Source organism: Ochotona curzoniae, unplaced genomic scaffold (assembly GCF_017591425.1).
Source record: "Ochotona curzoniae isolate NIBS_2020 unplaced genomic scaffold, NIBS_Ocur_1.0 contig_2318, whole genome shotgun sequence".
Lineage (NCBI taxonomy): Eukaryota > Metazoa > Chordata > Mammalia > Lagomorpha > Ochotonidae > Ochotona > Ochotona curzoniae.
The window spans coordinates 7519402-7539904 of NW_024465419.1; the positions used below are offsets into that span (position 1 = coordinate 7519402).

The window sequence follows — 20503 nt, forward strand, 5'->3', positions numbered from 1 at the left end:
TTTTCAATATTTTCCACAAGTTACCTCAGTCAGTTTCTTCAGAGAACAGCAGAAGTGAGAAACTGGCAGGTATGTCCCATCATGGCAATTAAGACTTGGTTTATGTGGGGATGCACAGTCTAAGTAACCCTCAGTTTCCCCAGGCAGGGGATAGGGGCAGGGAAAGTGAGGACAGCAGAGCAGGTGAGGGCAAGGGGACAAGGGTTCTCGCCCACAGGGGCACCAGTCTGGGAGAGGTATTTTTCAGCCTCCTTAATAAAAGTCACCAGGGTTCTTCCCTCCCAAACCCAACATTAAGCTGCCTGCAGCCCATGGGACTACGTCTTCCCAATTGTCTCAGGACCAATGCCCACCTGCTGCACCCTGGCTGGGCTCTGTGTGCAGAGACTCCTAGGAGAAGCATCTTCTCGTGCCAGCCTGCTTGCGTTACACTAGGTCCTCCTCCAGTCTGGGACTCCTCCTTCTGAAGCAAAACCCATTTGGGTATGTTCTGAACACCTTTTTATTTCCTGTCTTCCATTGCTGGTTCCTTCTTTTTTTTTCCCCCTTAAAGGCAAACATTTAAAACCTGGTGTCACAGCTGGACAAAGACTGCCTCAGGGCAGCAGTGAATCTTGTGGTCTGTGGCCTTAGGCAGCTCCTCCGGCAGGAGCCCAGTGGCTTACAGAGCTTCCCCAAGAAGAGTCCTAGCTACTGGCCCTTGGGTGTGTCCTTGACTTCCCTTCTGCGTCTCTAAATGCCACGGCCATGTCTGAGCAGAGCACCTGTTTAGAGTGACTCATGCTATCAGCGCGTGGACGCTCCCTCCTGACAGTGAGCAGACCTCACACAGGTATGCGAGTGACTCGTTAGCACGCGGATGTGTGTACTGACATGCCTCCTGCACAAACCCTGGCACCACTTCTCCCTGCACTGGGGGAGACCACACCACCTGCCTCCCATCCAGCGGAGGGGGGTGGCCCAGGTGCTTGGAAAGAGAACCTCACAGCTGAACCTCTAGAACACAGTTTGTGTTCTTTTAGAACATAGTGAATTATTGTTAACTTTTTAAATATAGATTTTTGGAAATACACATTTTAGCAAGTTATCTTGTGTTATAATAATTGCCAACAAATGAAGGTCAGAATTCTCCTGTGTTACAAAGACTCAGAGTGGAAGGGGCTGAACAAAAGTGTGGTTTTGCAAACATATGATGTCTCTAACTTAACTAAAGGTGCTCTTTGCAAGAAATAGTGTGGGAAGGGCCAGGTGGCCTCCTGTGCCATGCATCGGGTGTCTAAGTCTGATTAAACCCCCCACACAAAACAGTAGCCATCTCAGACTCCTGACTCTGACTTCAACTCCAGGTACAGCCTGTGCAAGCATCTAATGTATATTCATATCTTCCTGTTTCCTGCCCATAAGGTTCTCTTAACATAAGGAATCGTCTACATTCCTTTCTCTGCTTGACATTTAAAACAGTGACACTGGAATCAGAAAAAAGAAGTCAGTGAAATCAACTCAGGAAACTGATGAGCCTGCCACTTGTACACACACACACACACACACACACACACACACACACACACACACACACACAGGCAGGCAGTCTTGTTCTCCTATCCCAAGATTAAGCAGTTATACTTTCTTTTCCAAGTTTTCCCTTCTAGCACCTGTTGAGACTCAGAACAGGGTGATCTTCACGCAGATTTGTTTTTCCCCTTTTGCTTGGAACAAGAAGTCAGAAGGAAAATGTGAAATGGACCAGAACGCTTGACAAGATGGTGTAAATTTTACTTTTAAGTTGGGCCAGCTTGGAGCAATTTTAGATGTAACACCATATATACACGTAAGCAAGGTGTTCTTGCTGGTGACCAAACTACCTTCTTCATCCTTGGTGGATGTGCCCTCCTAAAGTTGCCCTTTTGTATTTTCCACCCAACACAGGAAATGGGTTGCTCCTGGCCTGGATTCTGATGGAGGTATTTTGAAGCAAATAGCACCAACTGAAGGCAGATGACGCATTGGAAACAATTGCCTCTATAGACTCGGCTTTCCTCACTCATCAGAAAGCACTGGCACTTCTCAGGCGCGTCTGGGAGAATGTTCCAAGGCCCCTGAAGGCAGTCTCCCCATTGTCCCTCCCTCTGTGTCACAGCCTTTCTTTTCATCTGTGCAGCTTTCCACCTCTTGGAGGAGGAATTTCAAAGCTGTTCTTTCAGCCACCAGAGCTAACAGGGTGACATGATTACTTAATTCCAAGGGGAAAGCGCCGCCTGTGGCTCAGCTGGTGGCAGCGCGCCGGGGCCGTCCGGTGCAGGGGTGCGTGGCGGGCCGGGGCTGCAGACCTGGCCGACCACAGGAGCCCCGCTGCTGGCCGGCGCGCCCTGTCACCAGGACGCTTTTGTCTTCACACTTCCACCTTCCTTTTGCAAGGGCCCAGAAGAGCGCATTGTTTGGGCCAGAGCAAAGCAACCCTCTCCAAACGCAACTTCCAAATATAGGCGCTCGTTAACTCAGGGTTCCCTGTTTGCTATCTTGCAGGCCAGCTTTTCCTTCCTCGAGCGGACATTGCGTCCCTTCGACTGCGCGCTGCCCACATCTGGACGCCAGGCTGGCTCGGGGCAGCCGTCGGCAGCGCCTCACACGGACCCCTGTAGTCCTGGCTAAGAGGGCAGAGTTGAAGCAGCGAAACTGCCTCTCTTGGAAATACTTAAAACACCTTTCCCTTCTCTCTTCCCTGAAATCCCGGGAAAAAAAAAAAAAGCCCATTTTGAAGCAGAATAATTTAGTCTGACAACAGATTCTTCCTCTGTTCACAGCTGTCCCTGGAGGCGGAGCTGAAACCCGAGCCTCTCGACTGCCATTGGCTCCTTCTTGCAAAAGAGAGGAAAAAAAAACCCTGGCTGCCCGGTCGGGCTCAGTTCGTAAAGCAGCCGGGAGACCTCCGAGGCGCCGGCCCGTCCGCCCGCGGCACCTGAGCGCGGCCCGAGCCCCAGCGCGGCCGGCCGCGATGCTGTAGGGACCGGCTGCGTTCTCCCGCCGGACCGTTATCCGCGCCGGGCGCCCACCAGACCAGCCAGCAAGATGCCGCGCTCCTTCCTGGTCAAGAAGCATTTCAACGCCTCCAAAAAGCCAAACTACAGCGAACTGGACACACACACAGGTAAATATAACAGGAATAATGACCAAGTGTATCTAGAATTCTAGAAATGGGCAAATATATGTAACTCTGAAATGTTGGATTACAAAAAGAGCCCAAGGCTCAGCTGTTTCTTTTGGAGACAGTGTTCCACAGGAGAGCTTACAGTCGTTGAATCACCTAGGGTAGGTTTTAATTCAAAACTTTTTAAACCCTTAACTGGCAAGGAAGACTTTACTCAACGCTTGCAGTTTCCCTCTCGGGAGCTTGTAGGCACACGCTTAATGATCTGTAGCAGAGGAGCCGCTCACCACGTCAGGGTGGGACTGTTTTTTTTTTTTTTTTGGTTTGTTTTTTTGTTTTTCCTCCCCTGATTGGGGCTCCTTTCCTATAGAAGGCAACTTCACTTTCCCCTGTCTTTGTATTCGGCAGTCAGGAGCCTCGTGCCTTCAGTGGGAACCCGTTTTTCTCTCTGTGGTTTGGGAGGCGATCTATGTTCTCCCCCCCCCCCCCCCACTGGATGGGGAGGGAGGAAGGCACTGGCTGAGCTACACTACCCAGCATCGAATGTGGGCAAGCAAGAGCCAGCTGTCAGAGTGTGTGTGTGTGTTCATTGAGCACAACAATCCTGTAGCTGCCAGGGTGGAAGTGAAAGGTTTTCCCCTTGTGCCTGTCCTCCTAAATGAGTCTCCTTCGTAACCCAGTGCCTCTGTGTTGTCAGATCTTTTCTGCCTGTGGGCAGGTGCATGTTTCATTTATTTTTACCTTAATCTTCTCTCCCTTTCCTTTTCTTTCCCCCAGTGATCATTGCCCCGTATCTCTATGAGAATTACCCCATGCCTGTCATTCCACAACCAGAGATCCTCAGCTCCGGAGCTTACAGCCCCATTACCTTGTGGACTACAGCAGCACCATTCCACTCCCCTCTGTCCAGTGGCCTCTCTCTCTCCGGATACCCCTCCTCCTTGGGGCGCATGAGTCCCCCTCCTCCATCTGACACCTCCTCCAAGGACCACAGTGGCTCAGAAAGCCCCATTAGCGACGAAGAGGAAAGACTGCAATCCAAACTTTCAGATCCCCATGCCATTGAAGCTGAGAAGTTTCAGTGCAATTTATGCAATAAGACTTATTCAACTTTTTCTGGGCTGGCCAAACACAAGCAGCTGCACTGCGATGCCCAGTCTAGGAAATCGTTCAGCTGCAAATACTGTGACAAGGAGTATGTGAGCCTGGGGGCCCTGAAGATGCACATTCGGACCCACACACTACCTTGTGTCTGCAAGATCTGCGGGAAGGCGTTTTCCAGACCCTGGTTACTGCAAGGACACATCAGAACTCACACTGGTAAGAGAAAACAGCCATACAGGAAGAGTGCTGTCTGAGAGGACTCCAGCCCTGAGTGGGCTGTCTGGTTGAAGGCCCCGAGGTAGGGCCACGAGGGTGCTTTGAATGATGGGTGGTCCTTGATGGGCACTTCCTGTCTGCTCCCAACGCTGTTAGAGCACAGAGTTCTTTCTTGCTACCAACCTCTGCTCCAGAGACTGCAAACAGCATTTAGACTTTGGAAAGCAGACTCAGGAGGTTGGTCTCAAAGATCAGTTAGAATATCAGGCAAGGTGTGCTTGAATGTGTGCTCTGTGAAACTGCCCCCGGTAATCAGCAAATAACGAATGCGCTATCCTGATCAATGGATTTGGTAAATAGAAGAAGGGGCTTTCTTTTAGCTATATTCTTGCCTTGGTGGCTGCCAACTCACGGTGAGTTGCTTAGATTGGAATGAATTTGCTCTGTTTTTTGGTTTTAAGTTTCTTGCTACTCACATTTTGATTCTGAGCATAGAATCTGTGTGGAAGCATGGTTTTAGACTGCCTTAGTCATAATACAAAAGAAGTAAAAGGGGGAAATATTGGGAAATGTTGAGAGATATTCAACATTAACTGCACCTGCTGAAGCAGAAAGCTTAGATATACGAAAGTCCCACAACTACAGGAATTATTTCGGTGTGACTGGCAACAGTAGTGGTATTCTGGGTAGGCTTGTACAGAATGCAATATTCAAATTTATCTTCAAAGGCTCAATATTAAAGTAACTGTTACAGGAATTTGAATCAGGTTTTGCCACTTCTCATCTTTTGATGAAATGGGTAAACTATTCGTTGCTGTTATCTGACACTATATTCCGCTAACACACATTCTGTCTCTCTTTTTCGCCTCCACCCACAGGGGAGAAGCCCTTTTCTTGCCCTCACTGCAACAGAGCGTTTGCGGACAGATCCAACCTGAGGGCTCATCTGCAGACCCATTCTGATGTCAAGAAATACCAGTGCAAAAACTGCTCCAAAACCTTCTCCAGAATGTCTCTCCTGCACAAACATGAGGAATCTGGCTGCTGCGTAGCACACTGAGTGACGCAATCTATGTTTACTCGAACAGAATGCATTTCTTCACTCCGACGCCAAATGACAAATAAAAGTCCAAAGGCATTTTCTCTTCTGCTTACCGACCAAATAATATGTATAGAGACACACACACATGCACACACACACACACACACACACACACACACACACACACACAGAGGAAGCTGAAAAAGCACGGAATCCATGTGTTTAAAGTTAATCCTTTCCATGTGAAGTTCAAAATTACTATACATTTACTGACAGCTAGATTGAAAGGATAAAAGACAAGGACCTTTCTCTTCAAAGATGAAGCAAAAAAGCACATTTTGCATCTTTCCTTACCAAGAAAGAATGCAGATTTACAATGCTGCCAAATCATTTCAACAAAAAGAACAGTATTGCTTTGTGATAGAATTTGTAATAGAATTTCCTGTAGGAAGAGACTCTGCCAGACGCTATCTCAGGTGCCTTATAAAGTATTCCAAGTTTACTTCCATACATGTCTGATGTCTGGTTGCCATTGTTGAACTAAAGCCCTCTACCCTTTTTTTAAATGACCTTTAATGCTTTAAAATGTATTTTTAAGAGAGAGGAAAAAAAGGACAAGAACAAAACACATGAGAATGTATTAAAAATATTTTGTTTTGTTTTGTTTTTGCCAACAAATAGTATGTGCCTTGGGAGAGGAGAGAAGGACCAGCTTTGAACATTCCTGGTGCATGCTCCATGTCTTACTTTTTGAAAGAATTTTAATGGTTTTTCTAAAATTAAGAAAAGATGGGAATAAGTGCAAGAGAGGATACTTAGAAATCCAATAATGTACTTAAACTATTTTAATGCATACAAGAAATGCAATAATACAACACTCTTCCAAGTGCCTTTTTAATTAATTGTATAGTTGATGAGTCAATGTAAATTTGTGTTTATTTTTATATGATTGAATGAGTTTTGTATGAAAGTTGAGATGTTGTTTAGGGCAATGCTGTTGAACAATCTGAAGACTTGTGAAATCAATGTTTCTTTTTAAGAAAAAAACATTTTCAAGGTTCTTTTTTTACAATAAACATTTTTGATTTAAAATATATGAATTTCAAAATTTACTTGTCTTGTGATTAGTAACACACCGTCTTACCAATAATTGTTACTTTTGTTAATAAGAGAAATGGGGATAGTATTTATTATGCATATCACTTGTTATGAGTTTGACTATAAGAAAATGTTAGCTTTTTATATTTTTTAATATAAAGATAATGCCATCACATTCACAAAAGGCAACATTCCCAGTTTGTAACCATTTCCTTTTCTAAAAAAGGACACTTTCTGAGTTCTAAATATATTATTAATAAGCAAAAATCTTTTCATAACTTTTTCCTTATTGTGACCTTACAAAACCACATTGCCATCACTTATATCATCATATAGGTGTCATTGGAACAATTTATGATTTTTAAAACTAAATGTCATTTCATAACATATAAGAGGAGCATATAAGAAGTTATACATGAAAAAAATCAGAATAAATACAGTTTTTATATTCTGCATGTATATATAACAAAGTACTGTTCTTATATTTTTTATATTTATATTAAGCAAAATGGAGAGCTAAATCATGCAAAAAAAAAGTTTAGTGATATAAAGTAAATGACTTACCTAATGCGAGTGCGAGCAGGGGAAACTAAAGTGACATTCCCTCTCATGACACCTGAACATGTTGGACAAATCTCCATCCAGTATCAACTTGATGCAACAGAACATGCCCAGCCACTCTGTTCACAACCATAGGTTTTCTAGCTGCATGTATGCTAATCAATGTGCAAAAATCCTCATCATCAGAAATTGTGCTCATTAGCAAGGGGTTTATTTGGCTTCAAACTCAAAACCAGGGTGAGGACAGTTCCTGAAGATCACTTCTCTCATTTGTATAAACAAAGTTTGCAGAATCAGGATTTTCCTCTTCATGTCCTGGTGATACAAAGCAAAGCTGGAATTAGCACCTCAAAGATACTAGTGACAGGTGGCAAGCAAAGGACCAACAGCAAAGGCCAATACCATCACATGCATTCCGCTGCATGTTACAGTCACACTTTTGCCAACATATAAAAGGGTTACACATCTGAATCAAACAAGGATAATCTATTATGTTCCTTTCATTTTATTTTGAATATCTCAGGACCGCTTTGCCTCTAGCAAAATTATTTAGAATTAGGAATTTATGAATGCAAAGGAAACTGCAGGTGACAGCTTGACTCGGCTTTCTAGAATTAGAAAAAGACCGATAAAGCTAAGTGTGCATGGAATGGAAATGGTTGCCAGTGGTTGAGTGCTTCCAGGAGAACATGTAGAAGTGTCTTGTAGGGGGCACAGCCGAGTGAGTCAGCTCTCTGCAGCACTCTGGTTGGCTGTCCCAGGACTCCCATCTAGCCTTGGTTCCCTTCTCACTCATAAGTGCACAGACAGGTAGTTTCTTGGAGGCTCAAATTTAAACAGCTGACTTTCTAAAAGCCAAAGCTTGCTCATTGGTTTGATATCTTAGTAAAGCATTAATGGTAACTATTCTTGCCATGTATTCAACTTTGTGCCTGTTATGTAATTTCACTCCTGCCTTCATGCAGTGTCATGGGTATGTACCAAGGAATGTCCCATACCATGATAAGCACACCTAAGTGAATTTGTCAGAACTTTTAGAATTTTATCAAGGTCTCAGACTAGATGTCTGCTCTTCCAAAACACATGATGCCAGACTCCAATGTCACCTACTTGGAAGAGTGTTTGCACATCCGTTCCTTTTGGAAGTTTAATGCCTTTCAGATGATATTATTCGCCCCATCCCATCCAAAACCTTTGGTTGATATCTTCCTTTTCAATGCCCTGGAAACAGAAATTCCAAGTGCCTTGTATCTCACCTAGCACACAGATATCAACACATGCTTATACAGTGACTAGGTCAATAACAGAATGGAAATTGATGAGACAAGCTAATAGATCTAACATATACCTTAACCCTTACTGTAAAGAGTCTTGATCAATCTTCTGAGAATAAATACTAGCGTATCTCCTACACTCCTGCTGAAAGCCCCTAAAGAAAGGCCAGATGTAGAAGAAAGTGAAAAAGGCAGCAAATACAGTGTACTTGCACAAGGCTTCCCAGACGTTCTGAAATGCTGAGTGCTCAAATCTATGGATATTAACATGAGGCAGACCTGCATACAAGGTTCTTGAATCCTCACTCTATTTCACAGTGCGAAATAACATGCAGTGTGGTAGGTGAGGAAAAGCCCCAGCTCTTCAGTACATATTGGGTTCACTGAATTATTCTCTTATTACCGAGAGTGGCTCATTCTTTCTGTGCTTCAGTTTCCTGAAAACTAGGAGCAGAGTCTCAACATCACAGATGAAGACCTTTGCGTCCATGAACTTCATATACCATGATGAGTTCCCACTGTAATGATTAGGCACTTAGCACATAGCTGCTCTTATATAAGCTTGTGTGATCTTTTTCCCTGGTGTTTGTTTTCATAGTTAAGGATATTAAACCTGGAGCCCTTGGATAACGTACCCGTGGTAACACAGGTGGCAAGTTGCAAAACTGACACAACCTCAGACTCCGCTGGCTCCAAAGACCCTGCTTTTTCCAGCTGGTGGGCGGAAGGGGAGCCCCTGCCGCTCCACATTCACAGTGATTTATAGAAGGCAGGCACATGCTGGAGATTTGCTGAAAAGGACAACGAGACTGGGCTCTGAAACTAGATCCAAGAACGGTGTAGTTAGGGACTATCCCAATTCAGGAGTCACACAATGCGCATTAACAACCTTCCGAACCATTGCCCAACGTCTTCAAGAAATTCTACTAGTTCCATCCCTGCCGGCGCCCGCCCTGCCTGCCATGCCCCGCTCCGTGGAGCTCTCTCAGCTCCCCTCCTGCATGGGAGCCCATTTCCTCTGGCCTGTTCTCCGTGGAGATGAAAAGCAGCTGGTCTCCATCGTCTGTACATTAACACTTCATCTTCTGAGGGCCACTGCGACTCCCTCACACACCCACACTCCTCACCCGGCTTTTATCTTCTTCGGCAAAAAAGCCTTCCAAGTTAAACAGCCATTTCTTTCACCACTAAAATGCGGGCACTCCGGTGGTGTAATGAGGCAATTATAATTTTGAGAAGCATAAGGACTTCCTGGATAAAATCCACATCTAGGGAGTTGTCGCTCCTGCAGATATGGGGATCGTTTTAAGCAAACTGAATTGAGGAATCAGAGTTCTGTCATTTGGTACAGCAACATCTTCTCTGATGCCATGAGTTTTCTGTCACGCACGTCTTCCGATCGGGCGTAGACAAAGAAGGAAAACATTTCCATTACCTGAGATAGGTGCAGAGGAAGGCAGGCGCGGGGAGCCCTCTGATGTGATTTTCAGAAGAAAATGTGTATAATCTATGACCACAACCAATGGCTGATGGTAGGTTAGCTCCCCAGCGCTCCAGGAAGTAATAATTATTTTGTGAAAAGCACGCATGTGAAAATCAACAAGCATGGCAACTTTTCCGTTGTGGCGCTTGGCCAGACTCCCAAACAATGAGAGATTAGCAGAGGAAATGGCAGCATATCCATGTCCGCAGACTCCAAAAGGGCTGCCGAGGTATTTATAGCAGTGAGCAGGAGAGCTGTTCCGAATCTAAGATGGAGGGTGTTTATGTTCTGTACCGGTTCAGTTGATGAAGCTCCTATGGTTCTTGCAGGCATGTAACCTGTTCAGCCCATTCTTTTGCAAATCTCTGGGGGAGGCTGTAAGATTCTCTGAACGATGACCAAAGTAGTCTTTGTGAGCCACGAGCAGAGGGAGGGACCTGTGATTGGTCCAGATCAACAGCAGCAAGGATGCTAGAGAAGGACCTGCCGGGGTTTTCTAGGAGTTTCTTCTGGGGCTAGAATTGCCTGTCTCCTCAGACAGAAGCAATAGCTAATACATTTTCTCTACTACATCATTAGGACGAAGCAATAATTAATTGTAAGGAGTGGGGAAGAAAGACCCACACTGGACAAAACAGCCATAGTTTCTGCTGCCAGAGAAAATGAAGGATTGTCACACTTCTTGTGAGTTCTAACTTCCGCTTCCAGACCCATCAGGGATAGGGTGGGTGCATGCTGTCATGACAGTCTGTGTTCATGCTTTTAAAATCCTTGGCAGAAAAGCCAGCCAAAGAAGGAATCACCTTCAGCTGAGCTAGACTGAGCACACTGGAATATGTGCCTAGTGCTGGTAGATCCCAACTGGTCCAGGCTCCTGTTCACATCATGAATTGCTGTGTCTGTGTGAGGCCCAGGAGCGTGCATTTCTAAGCAGTTCCCAAGTAATGCAGACGCCTGCTTTGAGTTCTTGTACACCCTCTTGAGTGGCCAGCTTTTCACTCCAGGCCTGGTTTCAAGCCTCAGAGCCTTCTGCATGCCTTAGTTCTTGATCAACCAGTGTGTTAGGCAGAAGGAGAAACAAGAGTCTGGAAGGTGCCTGCACTCTGTAGAGACACAGCTGGTTCAAGGGAGAAAGATCATGCCTATATAAATGCCCACCAAAACCAACCTCTTCTGCTGTCTCTGCTGCCCCCAGAGTCAGTTAAGGCCATAATCCTCCATCTATAAACAGTTGGTCCACTGTGCCTCTGAGTTCTACATCTGTGGATTGAATCAACTTTGAATCACACATATAGCTTTAAAAAATTGCATCTGTACTGATCGCTTACGGTCACTTTTCCTGCCCCAAGTCTCTAGAGGATGCAATTTAACAATGTCTTGCATATCATTTACATTGTGTTCTATATTATAAGTAATTTAGAGAGGACTTAGAATATATAGGAGGTTGCACATAAGTTATATGCAAATACTACACCCATTTTATATGAAGAACATATGAGTATTCTTATTTTGGTATTTGAGATGGATGGCCTAAAAGTTAGTCCCCTGCAGATACCTGAGGAAGATACTACAACATGACTGGGCTGGGCTTTGAGTGTCCATGTTTACTCCTCATTTCTGTATGAGATGCCAATCTTATCCAAGCATCCTCCATTTTGAGGGGCTCAAAATACAGTCAGGCTCTTTCTAACCTAAACACATCAGGGACGCCAGTGTAGGCAGGCCCAACTCTGAGCTGTCTAAGTGGGCTTCTTCAGCAAACCAAAGGATTGTCATGCTCATGAGGTGGACAGTGAGCAGCAGGGCAGCAGAGAAATTTTCTTGTGTACCCTACCATTCAGTTCAGAAGCCAAGGGTAGTCTTTGCCTAATTGCCCTGGACTCCCTAATTTCCACTGCAGATCTCAGGCAGCTTCTGGTCATGGCAGCTGACAGACTTCAGCCTGGAGCTGGCCATGCTTGATGAGCAAGTTGGATGGCCTTCTCTTCCTTTGCTGTCTCCTGTCTCTTTAACAGGTTTGCGACTTCCCCAAGAAGAAGTGACCTCAAGTATTTTCTTTTTGGTTATCTTATTGCTTGTGTTTCTGTTACAATTTCATTCAATGATTATTTATAAATATCAGGTAAAATTGGAAATAAGATGGTGTCTTCAAAAAGTTCATGTAAGCTGTGTAGTTGTTAATCCTTGGCCTGCAAGCACCAGTATCTCATATGAACATCCATTCCTGTCCTGTCTGCTCCACTTCCCATCCAGCTCCCTGCTTGTGGCCTGGGAAAGCAGTCAAGGAGCGACCAAAATCTTGAGACCCTCCACTTGCGTGGAAGACCTGGCAGAAGCTCCTGGCTCCTGACTTTGGGTCAGCTCAGCTCTGAACATTGCAGCTACTTGTAGAGTGAACCAGTGAATGGAAAAATCTTTCTCTCTATCTCTGTGAAAAAAATGAGTTTCAAATAAAAAGTAAATAAATCTTTTTAAAAAGAAGTATATTACAAAAAAACTGCATGAGTTTAAAAAAAAACTTCAAAAAAATTTATTTACTCTTTTTGGAAAGTCAGATCTACCAAGACAGAGAGATAGACCTTCCAAATGCTGATCCACTCCCAAAGTGGCTACAACAGCCACAACCCAGCCAATCTGAAGCCAGGAGCCTGCTCCGGGTCACCCATGCAAGTACAAGGGTCCCAAAGCCTTGGGCTCTCCCAAACCACAAGCACAGAGCCTGATTGGAAGTGGAGCAGTCGGGACACAAAACAGCAGCCACCTGGAATCCTGGTGCATGCAAGGTGAGGACCTCAGCCACTAGGCTACTGTGCTGGGTCGTCAAAAACAAACTTTTATAATTCAATTTTCTGCAAACTTTTGAAATACTATTAAATACAGAGTTAAATTGAGTGTCATTTTGTTTCCTAAAACTACTGCCAAATAATTAGGATCAATATTTTCTCTATATATGACATATAAGCAAATATATCTGTGTGCATAGCCAATGTGTTTTTATCTTATCCTTATTTTATAGCATGAGCTTATTTTGAAAGCCATGCTTCTTGAAAACAAAATAAAATGCATCACCACACCCTAAGCCTACAAAATCTAAAGGAAGTGAAGGTTTGAGTTACAAGCAAGGGAATTCAGAAGGAGTGAACCAAAGAAATAAATAAGAAACAACTGGAGGTCTCTGGGGGCAGTGTTGTGCAAAACACCATCCATCATCCCTTTAGCGTCTGTTGCTCTGCGTTAGCATTCGTGTAGCACACACTTCCTATACGATGTGGCTGCTGATCAGGTCTAATCAGCTCAGTGTTGCTGAAACACTGTTCTGTACATACATTAGAAGAACTTTTCTTGACTCAGAACCTGTTAGAGCCAGCTGGCTTCAGGTCGGCAGGCAGAGAGATGCCTTGCAGGACCTGCTTGCCCTTGGAGCCAGCTGTTGCAGCCCTCCTCCCCTCATGCTTGTCCAGTCTGGCTTCAGGGTTTGCTCCTAAACACTTCTGTCATTATACATGGTACTAACTTGCAGATAATCACACTCATCTGGGAACCGTGACAGTCCCTCATGAAGCACTGGGGACTCAGGCCATTCTTCTCTGCCTTTTAGGAGGAATAAGAATTAAGATCTGGATGTGCCTTAACCTAAGGGGACTGAAGACTCCTCAGACCTCCTCCTGTAAAGAAAGAAGCAGCGCTGCAACACACCTTCACCTATCAGTGGATGGAGGCAGTCTTGGCACCACCAGAAAGGAAGAGAAAGGGGGTACCAAGAGGCAGTAGCTGAGCAAGAACAGGTGGTGCAAGAACAGGTTGCCCAAGGATCACACCAGCTACAGATGCCATCAGAATCAGATTCAAGATTTCATATTGCACTCACTGTTGGATCACATAACCGGGCTCTCAAATTAGTAGGTTTGTAACGATCCAAGCTGCTCCCAAGTGAGGCCTAATTAGTGGAGGTGGGAATCTCGCACTATGAAAGAGTCCTAGCAAGAAGATATCAGATGCAAGGGATGGAAATGCTATTGCCACAGCTAATGATGTGCTCTTTGTCACAAACTTTATACCAGTCTAGAATCAGTTTTCTTTCTTGATAGTATTCATTGCCTGTGCATGATTTATCAGTCACTACAGAAGGTGCTTGCCAGAAGAAAGCATCACTTTAGTGGAAAAAGAAAAAAGCACATTAGAAAAAAAAAAATATATATATATATATACACACACACAGATACACAGTAGCACGGCAGCCTAGCGACTAAAGTCCTCACCTTGAACGGGTTGGGATCCCAAATGAGCATCAGTTCTAATCCCGGTGGCCTAGCTTCCCATCCAGCTCTCTGCTTGCGGCCTGGGAAGGCAGTCAGTGACGGCCCAAGATCTTGGAACGCCGCACCTATGTGGGAAACCAGGAAGAGGGTCCAAGCACCTGGTTTCAGATTGGCTCAGCTCCAGCCGTTGCAGCCACTTGCGTAATGCATCATTGAACAGACTGCATCCTCTGTCTCTCCTCCTCTTTGTATATCTGACTTGCCAGTAAAAACAGAATAAATTTATATATATAAAATAAATTTATATATACATATATATTCTAAATCTTGTACCAGTCTTTTAATAAATAATCCATGGTACAGGGCCATTGAAAGAATCTGAAATCAAGTTTTAACATTCTTTGTAAAGGAGCCAGCATTGTGACACAGTGAGTTAAACCACCACTTGTCACACCATGTCTCATATCGCATCACCAGTGTGAGCCCTAGTTGTTCCAAGTGCCATCCATCTACAAAGATCAAAGATGATGGTTCAAGTACTTGGATCTCTGCTACCCATACAGGCGACCCAAGTGGAATTCCTGGCTCCTGGATTCAGCCTAGAGCAACTGCTGTGGGCATTTAGAGATTGAACTAACAGGTGAAAGAACATTCTCTCTCTCTCTCTTTCTCTTTCTCTCTCTCTCTCTCACAACCCCTCCTTTCCTTCCTCCCTCCCTCCTTTCCTCCCTCTTCTTTCACTATGCTTTTCAAAAAATAAGAAATAATATTCTATAAAATATGGAAATGTACGAAGATCATAGAATGGGAAAAACATAATGACAAATGATTTTACACAACAAGGGAGAAAGAAACTATGACTTGTACAATAATCATGGTTTCTTTACAAAATTCAATGAGCTGAGACTTTGGCATTTTTTTCACAGATGCAGACTTCTAGATCATATTCTTGTGTTTAGAAGCTCAATTGAATGAGCTTGTTTGCCCTGAAGAGACTTTTCCTGGTAGGATGAGCACTGATCAGCTCCAGAATTTCTCTGTGAGCACAGCCAGCCCAGCTCCTCTTGGAATCTGCTTTTGAAATAAAAAGAAGTAAAAGGATCTTTTGTGTTACTGCTTTCCTGGGGCAACAACAAGGCAATAAAAACAAATGAGAAGAAAAGATGATTCTAAAATGTAACTTTCAGATTTTGAGAAATCTGAGCAGCTCCAAGCAGCGAGGCTGCCAATGGGTGCTGACTGGACCTGTGGCTTGGTCTGTGTGTCTCCGAGGCACTCCAGCTCCCTCCACGGCTCATGCCAACCCAGAAGAAGTCAGGTAACTTTCCACAGAGATGTCCCTATTGATTTCAGTTGTAGCCATATCCCTTTCCAGTTTCAGACTTTGAGCAAGAAGGCAAACTCACTATTAGCTATCTTGCAGAAATTTCTGTAGGACTATTTGATGTAACTGTGGGCAAGAGAACATATAAGATACTATTAAAACAAAAAAAAGCTACCCATTGGTACAGCCATGTCATGATGCAGATGTGTCCTGGTTTTGTGCCATTGTCCCAGAGTCATTAGAAGAGCAGGGCCTTTGGGACATTTGTTAAATTCAACTTGGAATGTTGAATTTAATGTGAGTTGCAACATGGCTGAACTGTTCCCTATCCATCAGCTCCATGTAGAGACATTCATGAGGCCAGGTAGGTGCAGGTGAAGATGGTATGTAAGTGACAGCACCACACAATGGGCTCAGTAATTTATTCTTTCCACTCCCTAAAGTTGAACCTGGTTTTCATTCTGTACATACCAATACTCAGATGAAAGCCAAAAAGGTACTTTTAACATAATAAAAACCTGACTTTGCCCTTGTCCATTCCAAAGAGGAATGCATCCTTCCCACATTATTCTTTCACACCCAGTCTTTTCCTTTGTAGAGGATAAAGTCTCACAACTATTGCCATCAACCAAGTGTCACAGTGAATTAAAGTTTATAATCAGCATTCCCATGCTATTATTGTCTCACCACAAATAGTGCAAAATACCTGAAAAAGTAGTCAGAATGCTGCTCCTCCAATGGGCCAACTACTAACACAATTATCTCACCATCAACTGGTGAGTATAATAGGATCTTTTGAAAGTTTTGCTTTCTCTATAGAGCACTGGTTTAATGTGTACACTTGCAAGTATAAATTACTCTTAAAAATGGAAAACAAGTGACTTTTAGAACTCCAAAGACAGAGCATTGTCTACAAGTCTCTCATTCTATGGTCAATGTTTGACTCATTATGTTTAATTTTGTTCCCATGAGTTTTACATATTATTTTCTGGGCCTATGTTCAAGATGAAGTTGGTGTGTTTATTGTGACAATTAAGACATGACAGACTAAACTATTGTAATAATATTGGTGAGGGCCTGTCATGCAGCCTCGTGGCTAAAGTCCTTGTCTTGCATGTGCCAGGATTCCATACGGGTGTTGGTTTATCCACTTCCTTTCCAGCTCCCTGCTTGTGGCTTTTGAAAGCAGTAGAGGACAGCCCAAAGCTTGGAATCCTGCACCTTTGTGGGAGATCTGGTAGAAGTTCTTGGCTCCTGACTTCAGATAGGCTCAGTTCCAGCCACTGCAGCTGCCTGTACTAGCAGATGGAAGATCTTTCTCTCTGTCTCTTCCCTCTGTAAATCTGACTTTCCAATAAAAATAAATGAATCTTTAAACAATAATAATAATGGGGAAAATGCTCAGAGGGGAAAAAGGAAAGGAGTAACAAAGCAATCCCTATACCTACAAAAATGTATCATAGAAAATAATAACAAATAATTTTAAAAAACCCACATCACTCAGGGTGCTCACATCCCTCATGAGAGTGTCTGGATTTGAGTTGCCACGCTGCTCCAGTATCCAGATTCCTTCTTGTCTGCACCCAGTTCAACAATGATAACTCAGGTAGTCAGGCTCTGCTGCCTGAGGGGGACCCAGATCGAGTGGCTCCCTGCTGGCTGTTGTAGACATTTGGGAAGTGAAACAACACATGGAAGATATTCTCTGTCTCTCTTTCTCTTTCTCTCATTCTGTCACTTTTTCCCTTTCGAAGAAGTCAATAACTTATTTAAAAAGATCATTTTAGCCACTGATGTAACTTTGAAAGGGTTAAAATTATAATGCTAAAGAGAAATAATTGGAAGCAGAGTTGAAAAGGAAGAGTAAAACCAAGTTTTCCACTTACTCTGTGGCTTGCTACGATTGCTAAAGATGCCATGAATTCTGACCAGACACTTACTCAGACAGTGGATCACAACTAACTGACCCTTTTTCTTCAAATTGAAACAAGGGTAGAGTGTACCAACAGGTACCCCCAGGAGTCCCTCAAAATAATTGATAAGTCAGGATTTACATGACAGTTTCAAAACAAAAGAAACTCCAGTGAGTGGGACTGGTCTCCACCTGTTCTTGGGGATGCTGGCTTTCCTAAGGACAGACTTCACTTCACCCATGTTCACTCTATTCTTCCAAGTCAAGTGCATCCTTAGACAGAACAGTGAAACTGGATAGTACAGGCAAAAATATTCTGCAGGGTGTGTCCACATCAATTTTCACATCTATTAACCCAGTTAATGCATGGAAGTATCAAAGCCTCATTATTTGCAAAGAGGAAAATTACTAGTGCTTATTAAGATGCCTTATTTTACTGTCTGTCCCATAAGAAGTAAATAGTAGTAAGTGTTAGGCTTTTAGATTGGTCATAGATCACTGTTACCAACCATGAATCCTCCCAAAGAGTAAATACAGTCCCAACTTAATTCATCAACCTCATTTATGATGGTCATAAGATAAGACGAAAACCTTAGTAAACAGAATCAACGTTTCAGTATCTTTTTTTTTTTGGCCAAATAGCTTTTAACTATCATCCTAAGATTGTATTTTTCAAGTACCAAGTGAATGAGCACTCAAGAAGACCATAAAGAGCCTAAGAACTAATGTTTCTCATGTTCTGTTCAGTTCATTTACTATCACAAGTAACTTTGTCCTAAATATATGTATAAAGAATACAGCAAACACCATGGACCATGCATCAACCACATTGAATCATTTTCCAACAGTGAGTTGTTCCTCCCCCAGAACATGAAGAAAAGAGAGAAAAAGTTAGATTGGAATAGTCAATGGGTCTTAAAAAATGTAGAAAGTGCTAGCTGTGGGGATCATGCAAGATGTTAAGAAATAAATCATGATCCAAGCACGGACCCCTTTCAATAGAACATGTGATGTGTCTTTGGCTCAACGAAGAGTTCACTAAGATGATAATGTTACCAATACACCGGCCCATCCCAAAGACAATCAGGCTTACTGCTACTGTCATGGAAATGTCCTAGATTGACAATCGGCAGAGAAGTCTCAAGGCAAAGTTCCGGTTTTCTATAATATTTAATATGATAAAATAATAAAACAAAAATATTTTTTAGCATTGGGAATCAAAGTAATTGCTGTGGAAACAATTTCTATATTTTTGTATACTCCAGAAATAATAAGGAGTGTAGGTGGTGACCTGTCTCCTCACCAGACAGTTAAGGATAGGCACTGGAGGCCCACTTCTATTTCCCTATGCTCTGCATGTTTCTGGACCCTAAGAGATGGGCAAACAACTTCAATGACAGAAAAATGACTTCATTCCCCAAATGAAAGAATATTTTGATTTTCCAACTGTGCAAATTTCAGGTAACAAAATATCTTTTAAACAGAAACCCTGCAAAATTCAGGGGTATACATATCAATGGTCACAAAACCATCACCCAATACAGAATTTTATCAAACTGTCACTACATTAATACATTTCCTAGATTATCGTGCTCTGGCCACTTTTTCCACATCTCTGCCAGTGAGTACTCAGTCACACTTAGGTAGGAGGAATAAGTTTTAGGGTTTTATTACACAAGGCATAATCCATAGAAAATCTTTATCTGTGTTGAACTTCAGGAAAGCAAGAAGATGGGGAAGACATTGGGAAAATGGTTAAGTCACCGTTAGGGACACCCATATCCCTTAATAGAGTGACTGATTCGAATTCCAGCTGCCTCACTGACAACCTAGCTTCCCTCTAATATACACCTTTGGAGTTGCTGGCACAAATGTTTGGGTCCCTGCCACCTGCATGGAGGACCCACCCAAAATGAGCTCTGAGCCCCTGCCTCCAGTCTGGTGTAACCCTGGTTGTTGTAAGCATCTGGGGAGTAAACTAACAGAAGATCTCTTGACATCTCTGTCTTTCAAACAAAATTAAAATAAATTAAAAAACAAAAGCAAGGAAATTTTCTTGAATATTTCACAATGAAGATATGATAAATGTTTAAGATGACATATATGCTTATCCTGATTTGAACAATAACACAGCGAATACATATACCAACATATATCTTGCTGCCCTGTAAATATGCAAAATTTTATGTGGTAATTAAAATAAAATGTGAAGACAATTCATTAAAAGAAGACAAAGAAGTCAATAATATTAACAAAAGTCTTATTTCCAACTTTGAGAGACTTCTGTCTCACGTTCTGACAATCTTTCTAACATTTTTGTCTTTCCAGTGCACTGGCAAATAGGACACAGAAGGGATTTTCCTGCAGTGTAATTGTGCTCTGAATGTTTCTTATAGGTTGCCACTCGGATTACTTGTGGTCTTGGAAACCAGCCTTCAAAATGATTCACCCACCACTGGTGCTCCAGCTTGTGTAAGAGTCTTTCATGTCCTGGATGGATCTGAACATTTTAATTGTCTACTATCTGGGTCTGACAGTCACCCATCCCTAAGTCAGAGAAGCAAAATGATTTCAGCTTGAAGCATCTTTACTAGTGCCAGATTGAAGTCACTGTCCACGAGTCTGCTGTGTGTGTGTGTGTGTGTGTGTATGTGTGTGCTCACGCGTGTTACGCAGGAACACCGTCCTCACTGTGCACGGTCCTTCAGGCTGGCAGCCTGGATGCAATGTTCAGTCTTTGGAAATCCCTATTTAGAACATTGGAAACATCTGGAGAAACCACATTTCCATGTTGAAATAAAGATAAGTTGTCATTTCTGCTACTCATTTTGAATTTATTCCATAGCCTGATGAGAGGATTTTGCCTGGAGCAAGTTCAAGAGCTTATAGCTTTTTTTTTTTCTTAAAGAAAAAGGAATAAAGGAAAAAAATGCAAAGATTAGAAAACTGATTTCTTAGGATTTTACCAGCAGGTCCCTTAACTTCTCCGAATATGCTCAGTTCATCTTTTGGGAACAGGAGCATGGGAGAGCATGGGATGTAACCATGAGACAAACAAGATTCAGGATCAGCCTTGAATGACTTT

General features: G+C 43.1%; 1 protein-coding gene across 1 annotated transcript; it reads left to right on the forward strand.

The window, feature by feature from the left end:
* The first annotated feature begins 2901 nt into the window (after positions 1 to 2901).
* Positions 2902 to 6599, forward strand: SNAI2 (snail family transcriptional repressor 2). The gene is made up of 3 exons (XM_040972719.1): positions 2902 to 3145; positions 3923 to 4465; positions 5344 to 6599. The coding sequence occupies exons 1-3, from the start codon at positions 3067 to 3069 to the stop codon at positions 5523 to 5525; spliced, it is 804 nt and encodes a 267-aa protein (XP_040828653.1). The 5' UTR covers positions 2902 to 3066; the 3' UTR covers positions 5526 to 6599.
* Positions 6600 to 20503: the final 13904 nt, after the last annotated feature.

Coding starts and splice junctions, on each gene's coding strand:
- SNAI2 (XM_040972719.1), top strand. CDS start 3,067: ATGCCGCGCTCCTTCCTGGTCAAGAAGCATTTCAACGCCTCCAAAAAG. Junction 3,146..3,922: donor CGAACTGGACACACACACAG/GTAAATATAACA, acceptor TCTTTCCCCCAG/TGATCATTGCCCCGTATCTC. Junction 4,466..5,343: donor ACACATCAGAACTCACACTG/GTAAGAGAAAAC, acceptor CTCCACCCACAG/GGGAGAAGCCCTTTTCTTGC.